This window comes from Xiphophorus maculatus, chromosome 15 (genome assembly GCF_002775205.1).
Source record: "Xiphophorus maculatus strain JP 163 A chromosome 15, X_maculatus-5.0-male, whole genome shotgun sequence".
In the NCBI taxonomy this organism is placed as follows: Eukaryota; Metazoa; Chordata; class Actinopteri; order Cyprinodontiformes; family Poeciliidae; genus Xiphophorus; species Xiphophorus maculatus.
The window spans coordinates 7,651,333-7,665,033 of record NC_036457.1 but is presented as its reverse complement, the minus strand read 5'-3'; the positions used below and the strand labels follow the sequence as shown (position 1 = coordinate 7,665,033).

Below are 13,701 nucleotides of genomic sequence, written 5' to 3'. Positions count from 1 at the left end.
ATTTCCAGTGCTCTTTTCAATAATTCAAATGAGTTACCAAAAGACAAGAAAGGTCAGATGGAAGAGAAACCACAGACACATTGCCCTCTGATTTCAGCCCCTGGTGGACCAGTCACTTTGAACTCTCGCTTTGACTGCAGGGACAACCAAACCAAGAACTCTGACTCTTTATTGGCCACCATGAATTATACAGCTGTCTTAAATTAATCCGGAGATTCCCGAAATAATCTTTTCATCTTCAACAGTGCCTTCTCTGGAGGAGAGGTTAGAGGTCACACATCATCATCTTTACCACTTTTCCCTTTCAGTTGTCTCAAGGCTTGCATCTGAAGATAGTTACATTCATTTCCATTTCTGAAAGTTGAAAATGATGTAAAATAAAAATAAAAATGTCACTGGAGAGTGATATTATGTAGAGTGGTCGTCCAAGAAAGAAGTTTTATTATTAATGTCTCCAGCTTGAATGTGAGCATGAGGTAAATATATAGAGATGTGTTCAGTGAGGAGAAGAGACGGTAAAGAGAGAGAGGTTGTTAGAAAGCAGTAGCTTGGAGACCAGATGGAATGGCACCCTACCTAGGGATTTAAAAGCCCTCCCTGCTGAGCCCAGTTATCCTTTAATTTACTACGGAGCCAAATGACTGGAAAAATAATAAAATTCAAGCACAATGCAGCTGATCGTCATACCTTTCTGTCTGGTCTGAGCAGCTTTGCTCATTTGATTTAACTATCTAGTACCTTTCGCCTTGCTGTGGTTGTGTAAAAAATAAGCAGCAGTGCCTGGAAGAAGGTGAAAATTGGATATTTTAAGGGCCCTATGGAATAACTTGTCTCCCCCAAGTTAGTTTTTATGATGTAAACAAATGAAAAACATGGTATTTTAGCCAGGAAAGAACAGAGTAAAAGGAGAATGAACTATTTATATGGGGAGCTTCTTTTCTAGATTATCTGTGTTTCTTTTGACTTAGCTGCTCTACAGTAATGTAGCTGTCAAAACGTTATTCTGAGGACCCTGTCAGAATATTCTGACTGGCTGTCCAGTCAAACCAGCCAATCTGTAAATCTCTTTTCTTCCACTGTACCTTTTTTCTCCTAAAATATCCTAATCCTGTTTAGAACAAAGTAAATGTAGTGATGCACAAACTGTTGTTCATTTGGCTCAGACACTGGAAAAAAATCCCAAGCACTGAAGCAGCTAATAAAGGTAGAAGTGGAACATTTACAAGTAGGAGATATACAGTAACTCCTTCCACTTTAGCCTGGTGGACAGGAGAAAAATGAAATGTAAGAAACCCTTTTCATTCCAAGTGTAATACAAACAAGACTTCCACCAAGCGTTTGTGCTAATTTCCCACAAGTCTTTGCACCACCGTGAAGACATTTTGTTTAATTTCGCCACATTAGAGGGTTTCAAAGAGGAGCGACCTATTTAAGATCATGCCAGTGCATCTCAATTGTATTTAAAATCCAGACTTTGACTAGGCTGTGGGAATCATCGTTATGTTTTTGGTAATTATGAGACAAGCTTTTGTTTTCTTATTGGTCAGCTGTGGTTTTCATCTTGCAACTGGGCTTCATTTCTGTCCAGTTTTTTTGTTGTATTGCTGGATTATAATCAAGGCAAATTAGTCATGCAGTGCTTTAGATGTTACCCGTGGTTCTTTTGTTATGCTTAGTTCTGTTTTCTCCATTTGTAGATAATGGCTCTCACTGTGGTTCACTGAAGTTCCTCAGCCTTAGAAATCAGTTTCCAACCCTTTCCAGACCGATAGATGCCAGCGACTTTGTTTCTCTCCTCAGAAATTGGGCCAGGGTGTGGGTTGTGAAATGAATCCAGCCCAAAATTGTGGTTAATTACAAGTTAGTTCATGATTTAACAAGAGTGGTTAATAGTTTTCACATATGGAGAAGTTGGTTTGGATACATTTTCTTCCTCTTAGATGACAAAATCATAGCTTCACAACTTTTTTTTTAATGTACTCAGAACATTCTTGCTTGTCTTCTGATTTTAAAATGTGTTTAATTCTCTAAAACATGTCAGTTATACAAACAAAAGTCAAAACAGATCAAATCTGTAATTTTTCACTGCTGTATATGGTAGTGAACGTTTTGCTTCAGACGGGTGTGGCTTTAAAGGCTATTTCTGTGCATTTTAAAATATTTTAACTGCTTTAAGAGCAATAAAAAGACTGTTGTGGTTTGACTGTATTTCACTATTTTAAGAAATCTGCCCTCCAAGGCTTTTGTAAGACCACAGTCACAAAGAGCAACCTAAATTAATCAGGAATTTATTTTAGTCATCTGCTACATGAAAAGAAACCCAATTTGAGTGCTAAACAAAAAAAATTACATTCGCTTAGAGTTTGAATAGGGATTTTTAAACCAGTTGGACCAGTTTCCAGTTTTGTCGATATACTTGCTCACTGAATGTGTGGAAAGAAATCAAGTTGGTCTTGTTTCTTAATGGTTGAGCTATCAAGGTACAGTTTTAAAAATGATCAACAAACAAGATAGGAACTGTGCACAATGGCCAAATATGTACAGAATGTCACACTCACAGTATCTTAAACAAAATACTGTGCCACAATAGATTTGTACATTTTACATTTTTCTATGATATACTGTGTTTTTAATTTATAATATATTTAATATGCTTCAAGACGACAACTAAGATAAATTACTGTGAATTGTACATATTTACAATTATGACTTAGCTTCTTAAATTAGACATGATTTGCTCCAAGAGTGTCCGCACATCCTTAAAAAGCCTTAAATTAATGTATCTAAACTTCAGGTCTTAAACTGTTTTCAATTAATTTAAAAAATAAGTTAGCTTTTGTTACGTTAATTGTACGTCTTTTTTTTTTCTGGCACATCTATTTAATCTTGTATATTTTATGTAGTCTTCTTTTTTCTCGCTGGACTTTATTATTACATGAAAGTTTGAGTCACAAGCTGACATCTGCACTCTGCGAATCGAGGCGGCTGCAGCTACTGCTAGCTAACTGCTAACATACCCTTGCTAGCTAGCTAGCTTTTTACTTCCATAATTGGTAAGAGCTTTTAGTTTTTTTTCACTAACTAACTGCACAATGTTCATCTTTGCCATTGTCTCTCTTAGCTACAGTTATCAGGACTCTCTGCTACTGAACTTCTATCACTCATGAAAATGTTTATAAGATGCAAATCTCACTTTTTCACATCAGGATTATTTCCATCATTTGTAAACAACTGCAAAACGTAAATGAATGATTGAGAAAATAACATGGAATTAAATAAACAAATGACTCAAATGATTAGTTTTTACGTTTTGTCAGATTTCTTTATTTTTCTGTTGAATTGTACATGTATGCCACACTATATGTGGGAAACATTTTCAGATACTTTTTTCTGGTTTTATATTTTCTACTTTGCAAATACCTGGCATTTCAACAAGGGTGTGTAGAGTTTTCATATCCACTGTAGTTTTGTTGTTGTCAGGTAAAGTCTTTGAACAAGCCATTTTTGAATATTTCACACCAGTGCTAGCAGGTGTGTTACCCCAACCATAATGGTGCTACTTTCCATTTTTGATATTGCACACTGATTTTCTCACTTCCACATGTGTAACTTTTCTCCCCACACGGAAAGTGGAAGTGTTATTGGTCGTGAATGCTGAAAGATTCCTACACACTGGTTCTTTTAGCAGCAGTTGAACCACAGCATTTCCAACACCGTCACGCAACGCTGTAGAGTAAAAGTGGAGAATAAACACTGAGTGACAGACCACATGTTATTGTTCACCCGCTTTCAGCTCATCGTAAAGGTTACTGTGGGTGTTTGCATTTTATACCTCATGATGCAGGGCTTAAATTCTCTTCTGCAGGCCATTTTTATCATCTCATCTAGCTCATGTCTTCTTGATGTGGGCGTCAATCTTGTTCCTGTCGAGTGTTTACGAGGTTCAGTCAAACCCACTACCTCCTGACGTAGCAGAAATGTTTCAGATCATGAGTAGTAGTTCTGTGTTTACGCTCACATTGAGCCTTTTAAATGTCATTGAAACCTGATAGCACGCTGGCATGCCGGATATGATGTCAAATTTCACCTTATCTTCTTGAGACTGTATTTGTAACTCTGTTCATGACTGTAACTCTCTGCGGTTGAGTTATCGTTGATTGTGAAATAGAGGCAACTAGTAATCGATGGCACCATGACACACGCCAAAGGCACACAGAGACGCTAAGCAAAATATGTCAGAAATTAATCATAGAGACTGAAAGACTCGCCAACGAGAGGCATTTAGTTTGATGGTTGCCACATTTAAAGGTGACTTAGCTGCATTACCAGACACGTAGAACTGCAAAGGTCACAAGATGCATTTATACCTCAAAGCCCACTGACACACCAGGAGCCCCCCCACTCTGAAATATTTAAATTTGCATTTGTGGTTGAGAACAGATTTACACAAGAGACTCAAATATTTCCACAGGAAGTCTTCCGTTTTGAAAGGGGGAGTGATGGAGGGAAAATCAGGTCTGAGCATTTCACCTTTGAACTGAATGAAAATGGAAGTACATGCTGACTCGTGATGACTTTCACTGAGATTGTTTCCAGTAGCACTCGACTTCAGCAGAGAGATCTGATAAAATGTCCCTTTCATGTTGCGTGATTCATCGTTTTCAATCTTGACCCACTGCCAAGAACAGAAAGACTTCTTCATATTTGTCACCAAACAAAAACTGATAATGTGAGATGCAATGAAAAAAAAAAACAGATCCACTGATCTGTTTTTTTTTTTTCTTTTCCGGAAATGTTGAGACCACATATACGGACAGATACCAACAAAACCCTCACTGTGTGTCATCGGCTTGTATTGATTTTAAACCTGTTAAAGTTCAAAGCACAGGTTTAAATGAGTGTTGCTTATATGTCATCCAGTAAGCCGCCCGTTTTTTTTTTTAAAGTAGGTTACTTTAAAGCTCATTTCCTGTAAAAGAAAACATTCAGGTAATGATACATACATGTTTCCCCTGAGATCTTAGATTTAGCAGCCTTCAAAGAACTTTCTGTAAAGTTGTTTGTTACATGCAATGTTGGGAAAGCTTCACAGAAAGTACTGTAAAGGTTCCCAAATGCCTAATTTGTAAAACCCTAGGACTTCCAGCTGACCTGGAAGCTTTTGGGAATTTCTTTAAATAGATATTTGTAAGTAGAACCGATTCAGATAAATTGTGGGGACATTCCTCAATAGTTACCTGAAGGACATTGTGAAAAATCTTTAGAGAATGTACAATTGAGAGGCATTTTATTAAACTGGGTCTCTCCCCAGGGTGGACCCTTGCAGGAGCTTTTTACTTTTACCAAAATAAAAGAAAAAGTAAAATCAGATTTAATATTTCATAATGTCATCAGACAAACTAAAAAATATAAAATGATGCTCAAATTCTGGTTATTCTGAAAACTAAAGTGAAAGCATTTTTGGTCCAAGTATGTTTGTTCTTCATTCAGTGAAGTTACTCACAGTGGGGAGAGTATCCAGAAATTATACTCAAATAGGCTTAATGATACTTCATAATAACTTTACTAAAGTAATAGTAAAAAGGAAGGTGCAGTAAAACTACTCCTAAAAGTACTTGCTCAGGTAAATATAGCTAGTTACTAACCACCTCTGGTATTAATACTATACCCATTAACATTTTAAATGGGAATTTAATTGATAGAAAAGCAATGCATAACTGTAAAATGGAGGAAAATCATGGATTATTATGAACTTTTTAAAATAAATATTTGTTTTCGGTAACTTCTAAAGTGTTGCCTACATGTGTATTCAGTCGCTGTGAATCAATACTTTGTAACATTTTGCTGCAGTTACCACTGCCCATCTTTTCAGAGCTTTGCACATCTAGACACTGAAATATTTTTTCAATTATTCACAAACCAGCTCAGACTGAAACAGGTTGAGGAAATTTATAAGTATTGCCGCTAATTCTCAGTAGGATTGAGATCTGGACTTTGACTGGGCCATTCTGATTTATTTCATCTAAACTCTATAAAGTGCAAACTTTGAATATTATTTTATATTTTAACTCTGTTTTTAACTTTTTCTTAACTTTATCCATGAGATATCTTCTTTGTTTCTCAGTCTTCGTGACGCTGCTTGTTCTCTAACGAACCTCTGAAGGCTTCACAGAGGAGATCTAATTTTCCTGAGGTCAAATTAAACTCAAGAGGATTAGAGTTTTCTTTTTGCTTCAGTGCAGCTGTACATTAACTTTTTTATAGGCTCCAATATATTTTCCCCAATAGTCTTTTAAAACAATAGCTGTGAAATTTAATGCCAGTCACATGCAGCTAAAATCTTAGCTTGAGGAAGTGTAAAAATAGTCCTTTTTTCCTTAAATGACACAGCTGAAGTTCCCCGCAGCTACTCTGACTGTGGCACATGTGAGCTGCAGTGTTGAGGAGGGAGAGACACCCACATGTCAGTTTTACTGACAGTAGCAGAAAAGCTGCCGATGCCACCCCCTCACACTTTTAAGCACATGACTTCCAGGAAACCTGTAGGTGATACATTTCCCCCTCAAAAACGCAGCGTATGTCTCATACTTTCAAGATATGTGCTTAGTGTACCTTTTTATGCTTTGCTTTTTCAGATTTCTCTAAAATCATAACTGATTTTTTCCCCATTATAAGGTGAAGAGAAATGTTGCCATGTTATACAAGTACAAAGGTGTGAAAATAAGCTAACCAGTGCATTTATTTACAAATTTACCAGTATTAGCTACCAGAAAGCATTCATGTCCTTTAACTTCTTTTCAAACAGTTACAAAGCAGATCATGTGTTTTCTTCTACAAAAAAAGGAGAAAAATACAGTTTGGGGCTGTCCTGCTGCATAACAACTGTGATTGAGAACAAACTGGTCTTTTTATCTTAGATTTTATGTGCAAGTATAAATCATGGTTCCAATTACATGTCATCCAGGTCCCAATGGTTTTAAGAAACCATGTGGGTATGCTGTTCTCAATCACCTTTCCCCAATTCAGTTAAAAGGACCACTGAAGAGAACTGAGGAAAGGCAGGCTTGAGGTGCAGATGGAGCACTTTTCAGCAAGTTGATTTGTCAAACATTTGTGTGGGTTGAGGTAGAAACACTTCAGGACAAAAAACAAAAACAAAACACAAGTCACTTCAATTTCTGTATTAAATCTTCTCAATAGCTGAGCAGTTTGTTCTGAGATGTGCAAGTTGTTATGGAAACAGCTTTTGTAAACAGCTGAAGGGGTGGGACCACCTAAGAGATGTACATCCTAGAGCTGCATCTCCCCCTAGTGGAGAGATGTGGGGTTAACAGTCAATGTAACTGAATATGAATTTATAGTTTCAAAATAATTGTATGCAGACATGCACCTTGCTAATGAAGGAAGAGATGCAAAGTAAGGTATTACATCTTTATTTTTTTTTGCAAAAAACAAGACTTGGAATACAGTTGAACCTGCAGTCAGGCAAAGGAATCATACAGTCTTCTCTCCATGCAGCATTGCACATAACATTACCCCTCCCCAAGAGACTCTGGACTTTGATCATGGAATGAAACAGTCCCATATTAGAACATTTACCATTAACATTTAAGTTGGAACATTACTTAAAAAAAACAAAGGTCACCTTAAACTTTCACAGCAAAAATGAAAACTGCTTCTCTTTAAAGGTCTTGCAGTGTATGGCTCCAGCAACACCGGACCTACACTACAGGAATGTTTAATAATTTGCAGGTACTGCACTTTAGAAGGATGAACAACGGCAAAAGTGGGGCTAAAGTGTTTGGAATCTGAGTGAAGGGTCGGCTTAATCAACTTCTTCCATGCGTGAAGCATCGTCGTCTCCTTCTAGAGGAGGCATCTCTTCTGGGACAGATGTGGAAGTGGCCTCCTCTGTGGGAATATCCTCATCGTCGATACCTAGAAGACGAGCAGTTGTTGAATCATCTTTGAAATACGAGAGATAAATAAAGCTAGATAAATTAATTTAAGTGTGCCCTTACCCAGGCCAAGTTTGATCATTCTGTAGATTCTGTTTGAGTGGGTCTGTGGATCATCCAGAGAGAATCCAGAGGACAGCAGGGCTGTTTCAAACAGCAGAACCACGAGGTCTTTGACAGCTTTGTCGTTCTTGTCAGCCTCAGCCTTCTGCCTCAGGGTCTCCATGATTGGGTGGTCTGGGTTGATCTCCAAGTGCTTCTTGGCCATCATGTAGCCCATGGTGGAGTTGTCCCTGAGCGCCTGGGCCTTCATGATCCGCTCCATGTTTGCCGTCCAGCCGTAGGTGCTTGTGACGATGCAGCAGGGTGACGACACCAACCTGTTGGACACGGTGACCTAAAGAAAGCAGGATGGAGCGTTAAAGGATGAAGTTAAACAATCCCAACACACTCAGTCTAATCAAGCCTTCAAGTCGCCAACCTTCTCCACTTTCTTGTCCAGGATCTCCTTCATGAGCTTGCACAAGTTCTCGTATTTGGCCTTGTCCTCCTCCATCTTTTTCTTCTCTTCCTCATCCTCTGGCAGTTCCAGACCCTCTTTGGTAACGGAGACCAGGGTCTTTCCGTCAAACTCCTTCAGCTGCTGCACACAGTACTCATCGATGGGCTCAGTCATGTACAGCACCTCGAAGCCACGCTTGCGGACACGCTCAACGAAAGCAGAGTTTGCCACCTGATCTTTGCTCTCGCCTGAAGACAGAATGAAGATATAATCAGCTGAGACATTTTAAAAATAAAGTCTAAACATCAAAGACTTTGTTCATGACTGAAGTTTACCTGTGATGTAGTAGATTGACTTTTGGTTCTCCTTCATGCGGGTGAGGTACTCTGTCAAGGAGGTCATCTCATCTCCAGACTGGGAGCTGTGGTAGCGCAGCAGCTCTGAAAGCTTCTTGCGATTCTGTGAGTCTTCGTGGATTCCCAGCTAAACAAAGATGTGAAAGAGAAAAAAATTAATTACCTCCCTCAACTATCTAAACATGAAATACCAAGTATTGTTTGCAGAGTCTAGAAGTCATTTTTGATGCAGCGTTTGGTACCTTGATGTTCTTGGAGAAGCCCTCGTAGAACTTCTTGTAGTTGTCTTTGTCCTCTGCCAGTTCAGCAAACAGCTCCAGACATTTCTTCACAATGTTCTTGCGGATGACCTTCAGGATTTTGCTCTGCTGCAGCATTTCTCTGGAGATGTTTAGGGGCAGGTCCTCAGAGTCCACCACACCACGGACAAAGTCTGATGGGACAAAAGTAATAGCTCTATCATTTTGTCCTTTAATGTCGTCACTGCTTTGGTTTACAGCCAGGACTATTAAAAGGAGACCTAGAACTTACTCAGGTACTCTGGGATGAGCTCCTCGCAATTGTCCATGATGAAGACTCTCCTCACATACAGCTTGATGTTATTCTTCTTTTTCTTGTTCTCAAAGAGGTCAAAAGGTGCACGGCGGGGAATGAAGAGCAGGGCCCGGAACTCCAGCTGGCCTTCCACTGAGAAGTGCTGAAAAAGAGTCAAAGTTCATTTTCATTCCAGTTTAGTCTGATTCAGAGTCTGCCATCTTCAAGAGGTTCTACATACCTTGACAGCCAGGTGATCCTCCCAGTCGTTGGTCAGACTCTTGTAGAACTCGCCGTATTCCTCATTTGTGATGTCATCAGGGTTTCTGGTCCAGATGGGCTTGGTCTTGTTCAGCTCCTCCTGATCTATGTACTTCTCCTTGATCTTCTTTTTCTTCTTCTTGTCCTTGTCTTTAGAATCCTCTTCATCATCTGACCCTACATCCTCGATCTTGGGTTTGTCCTCACCTTCTTCCTTCTCCTCCTTTTCAGCTTTTTCCTCCTCTGCCTCGTCGTCGCTGATCTCCTTGTCACGTTCTTTCTCCACCTGCAAAACGCAAAGTCAGTTTAAAATGCTTGCCAATTAACAGTTTCCACCAATCAGAGGGGAGCATTTTCAGCACTTACAAACAGAGTGATGGGGTAGCCGATGAACTGAGAGTGCTTCTTGACGATCTCCTTGACCCTCTTTTCTTCAATGTACTCAGTCTGGTCCTCCTTTAGGTACAGGATGATCTTTGTTCCACGGCCAATGGGCTCACCTGGAAGCACAGATTTATTGAGAGGGAGACAAAAAGCATCTGCAGATTTTAAAACTACAAAACCTTATTCAGGACACACACCACTGTCAACCTTGACTGTGAAAGAACCGCCAGCAGACGACTCCCAGGCATACTGCTCATCATCATTGTGCTTTGTAATGACGACCACTTTCTCAGCAACAAGATAGGCAGAGTAGAAACCCACACCAAACTGCCCGATCATGGAGATGTCAGCACCAGCCTAGGAAAATAAATAAATTCAGAATTAGTTGAATCAATTACACCCATCAGGTTTTTAATAAAATTTAATAGCTAAACTTTGTTTGAGTACCTGCAGGGCCTCCATGAAGGCCTTTGTTCCTGACTTTGCGATCGTTCCCAGGTTGTTAATGAGGTCGGCCTTGGTCATACCAATTCCAGTGTCGATCAGGGTCAGGGTTCGGTCTGCTTTGTTTGGGATGATTTCGATTTTCAGATCCTTGCCGCTGTCCAGCTTTGTCGGGTCGGTCAAGCTTTCATAGCGGATTTTGTCCAGAGCCTGAGGATGCAGAAAGTCAGATTTGTCATGCAAAGCGTGTATACTGCGTATTCACCGACCTAAAAAGCTGATACTCTCACTCAAGGTTGTACAGTGAGAACAGAAGACCTTGCTCACGTACATCAGATGAGTTAGAGATCAACTCCCTGAGGAAGATCTCTTTGTTGGAATAGAAGGTGTTGATGATCAGGGACATCAGCTGAGCAATCTCTGCCTGGAAGGCAAAGGTCTCAACCTCCTCCTCTTGGTGCATTTCTTCAGGCATCTGCACAGAAGATTCTGATGTGAGTAATTCAAATAATTGCAAATAGACTGATTTAGTGAAGGTTACTAGTGATGTTCCACAAGTATCTGAGTTGGGTGATAAAAATCATGATTGATGATTTTTATCAATCATCAATCATGATTGATGATTTTTATCAATCATCAATCATGATTGATGATTCCAAGTAATAAGTGACTTGGAAAAAAGAAAGCAGTCAAGTTTACTTCATTAATGACTGCAACATACAGGTATCTAGAACAGGACCTGAGTACAGTGAGGATGGAGCAAACTGTCAATAGTAAGTTATGATAAACAAACAAACATCAACAAACTTTAAGCCCTTTGCTGCTCTTCAATACCGCCACACAGTTTTGCTGAGGCAACGAGTAATTCTACTAAACTCAATTTTTTGTAGTATAAAAACAAGATTGACTACTTTTAGGTGGTTCAGAAGACAACATTCCTAAGAAAGTCATTAAATTTCCACCTTTAAAATTCTATGTTGTAGTACAGCTTAATTATGCACCCATTATGTGCTTATAGTCTACAATTGTTTCAAAATCAGATCAAAAATGAACTCGGAAGGAATAAAAACAAAACAAAAAAAACAATGTATTCCACAAGACCAAATTTATATAAAAAAAGTGTATATTTTAAAGGGGTAAACATTTGGAATACCAAGTGGTTTAAGAACAGTAAGGATGGATAACATCCATCAAACATAATTCCTCTCAAATCATACCATATTGAATTTATTTAATTTAAAACTTCAAAGCTAAAACTAAATTTATAAAAACACATGGTCCATCATCTTTAATAATATGGCACTTCAGTTTTCTGAAGGAACAGACAAGTAAAGTCAATCGCGGATTATAATGTGTTTTTTATAACTGTCCCCACTTTATTAAGTTGGGACCGTTTCCAGCATCTTACTACACATTAGCGGAAGTGTCCATTAACAAACATGGCGTCTGTGCCTAGACAATGAAACCGAAAACACGTGCTTAGGAGCGGCAAAACGGCAAAGTTATTCCACTTTACTGTAAAAACGGAGTCGGGACTGCCTGAAACAAGCCAACGCAACTCCATAAACATAATGACTAAAACCAGGACCCATCAACTCGGACAGCAAAAGCTCCCAAATCCCAGCGGTTGGCGTAACAATCGACAGTTGGACAAACGGCCGTTTCAAAAACCGTTGGTACACTCGACGTTTGATTAGTTTCCAGCTCAAAATCTACGTAGAGTCCTCAATCACGTCATTTGTCCACCAAGTATTAGAATAGTTTAAAATGTAAGAAAATTGCAGCGTAGTTTAAGCTTGAATCACGGTCGGTGTTCAAAACGCATTCTTCGATTACGTAACTGAAATTTATGCGTGCTTCGTAAATACTGAAATTTTCTTAATACATTTAACGTAGAATCTCCCCCCTCCCATTTTTGTGACCACGTCAAGACATTGTGACCGTTAATAGTTTAACTGCAAGCCCGCTGAAGTCCATTGACTCAGAGACGTAACCTCCACCCCACCTGCCTGACATCACGGTGCAGCAGTGCCGCATTCACGTTGCCCAGCATCACGGCTCAACAGACTGTATGTTTACAGGACAAACACGAGTTTAAGCGAATTAAACATCGATCATTAACTCCATGGGTATACAGTTAGCTCGTACGAAGGCCTATAGCGGCTTCCAACGAAAAACTGCGTTTAACGGTTGACATGACTCATGAACTCTTAAATCAGCGATGTAATACTACATAACTAGATAGCTAGTTTAAAAAATATTTACATATATATTGTCTGCGTTAAAAGTCGGAAAAACTGGTGTGCGTACCTTGTTAATTTAGTTGACTTTTCTTGAATAAAATGCAACAAAAGCGTAGCCCCCTGCGCTCACTGATGGGAGAAAAAGGAAAGGAACTTTATGTTACAGCACAGGGAGTCTTTATACACGTGGGTTCTAGTGTATCCATCCGCGGCACCTCGTTTACTGCAGCCGGACTTTCAAGTAAAGGCAAATGTAAATACAGCTGGACATGGAATTAAACGAAGTTTATACTTAAAGTGAGATAAATTGGGATTTTAAAATGATGAAATTTACATTATAAATATTTTATTAACTATATAATGTACAATGAGTTAAGTAAATTCAGTTAGCTGTAATGAAATTATACTGCTGAAGTACGAACAACAAAAACACACTCATTAACAAACAAACCTCCAAACATTCTAATAAACAAAGTGTGCTTTAATAATTCAGTAAATTAAACCTTCTGATCTCGGTGTGCAATTGTCTCCATCATGTGGCAGTTTGAGGAACAGCTAAACATTTATTAAAAGAGACGACATTTCTGGACATTAAAGATTATGTCTTGAAATAGAGGTGCAAGGCAATCTGCATATGACAAAAGAGGTCACAAAGTCGACATTCAGAGAACGCCATTGCTTACCGTGTAATTTGACAAAGAACACAGATCTTTTTAATGTGATGGATGGATATTTCGAAACATGGAGGGTGTGCTTCGTTTGTTCTAGCGCTTTCCATCAAAAACCCGCCCGTGCGTGACGTCACGAAGTTGCAAAGGGGAAACGAAAATGAGTAATAGAAAGCCGTTATTATTATTATTATTATTATTATTATTATTATTATTATTAATAAAATATATATATATTATTATTATTATTAGTAGTAGTAGTAGTAGTATTTGGGCTGTATATGTGGTCTTCTTCGCTTAATGATTTATATTATTTCTTATTTTTAAATGATATGTACTACTTTTTGTCTG

At 38.7% G+C, this 13,701-nt stretch overlaps 1 protein-coding gene across 1 annotated transcript; it reads right to left on the bottom strand.

Moving 5' to 3' along the window:
• Positions 1-7,435: 7,435 nt before the first annotated feature.
• LOC102219317 (heat shock protein HSP 90-beta) lies at positions 7,436-12,857 on the bottom strand. The gene is made up of 12 exons (XM_005803118.2): positions 12,750-12,857; positions 10,771-10,914; positions 10,443-10,649; positions 10,193-10,352; positions 9,978-10,111; positions 9,592-9,897; positions 9,348-9,513; positions 9,059-9,249; positions 8,796-8,943; positions 8,440-8,708; positions 8,022-8,355; positions 7,436-7,938 (listed from the first exon to the last, which is right to left on the bottom strand). Exons 2-12 carry the CDS (start codon positions 10,912-10,914, stop codon positions 7,826-7,828), a joined length of 2,172 nt encoding a protein of 723 aa, XP_005803175.1. The 5' UTR covers positions 12,750-12,857; the 3' UTR covers positions 7,436-7,825.
• Positions 12,858-13,701: the final 844 nt, after the last annotated feature.

Excerpts from the sequence above, each read along its gene's own strand:
- LOC102219317 (XM_005803118.2), bottom strand. The coding sequence starts at position 10,914 with ATGCCTGAAGAAATGCACCAAGAGGAGGAGGTTGAGACCTTTGCCTTC. Across the intron at positions 10,112-10,192 it reads CACAGTCAAGGTTGACAGTG|GTGAGCCCATTGGCCGTGGA; the intron begins GTGTGTGTCCTG and ends CTGTGCTTCCAG. Across the intron at positions 8,944-9,058 it reads GCTTCTCCAAGAACATCAAG|CTGGGAATCCACGAAGACTC; the intron begins GTACCAAACGCT and ends ATCTTTGTTTAG.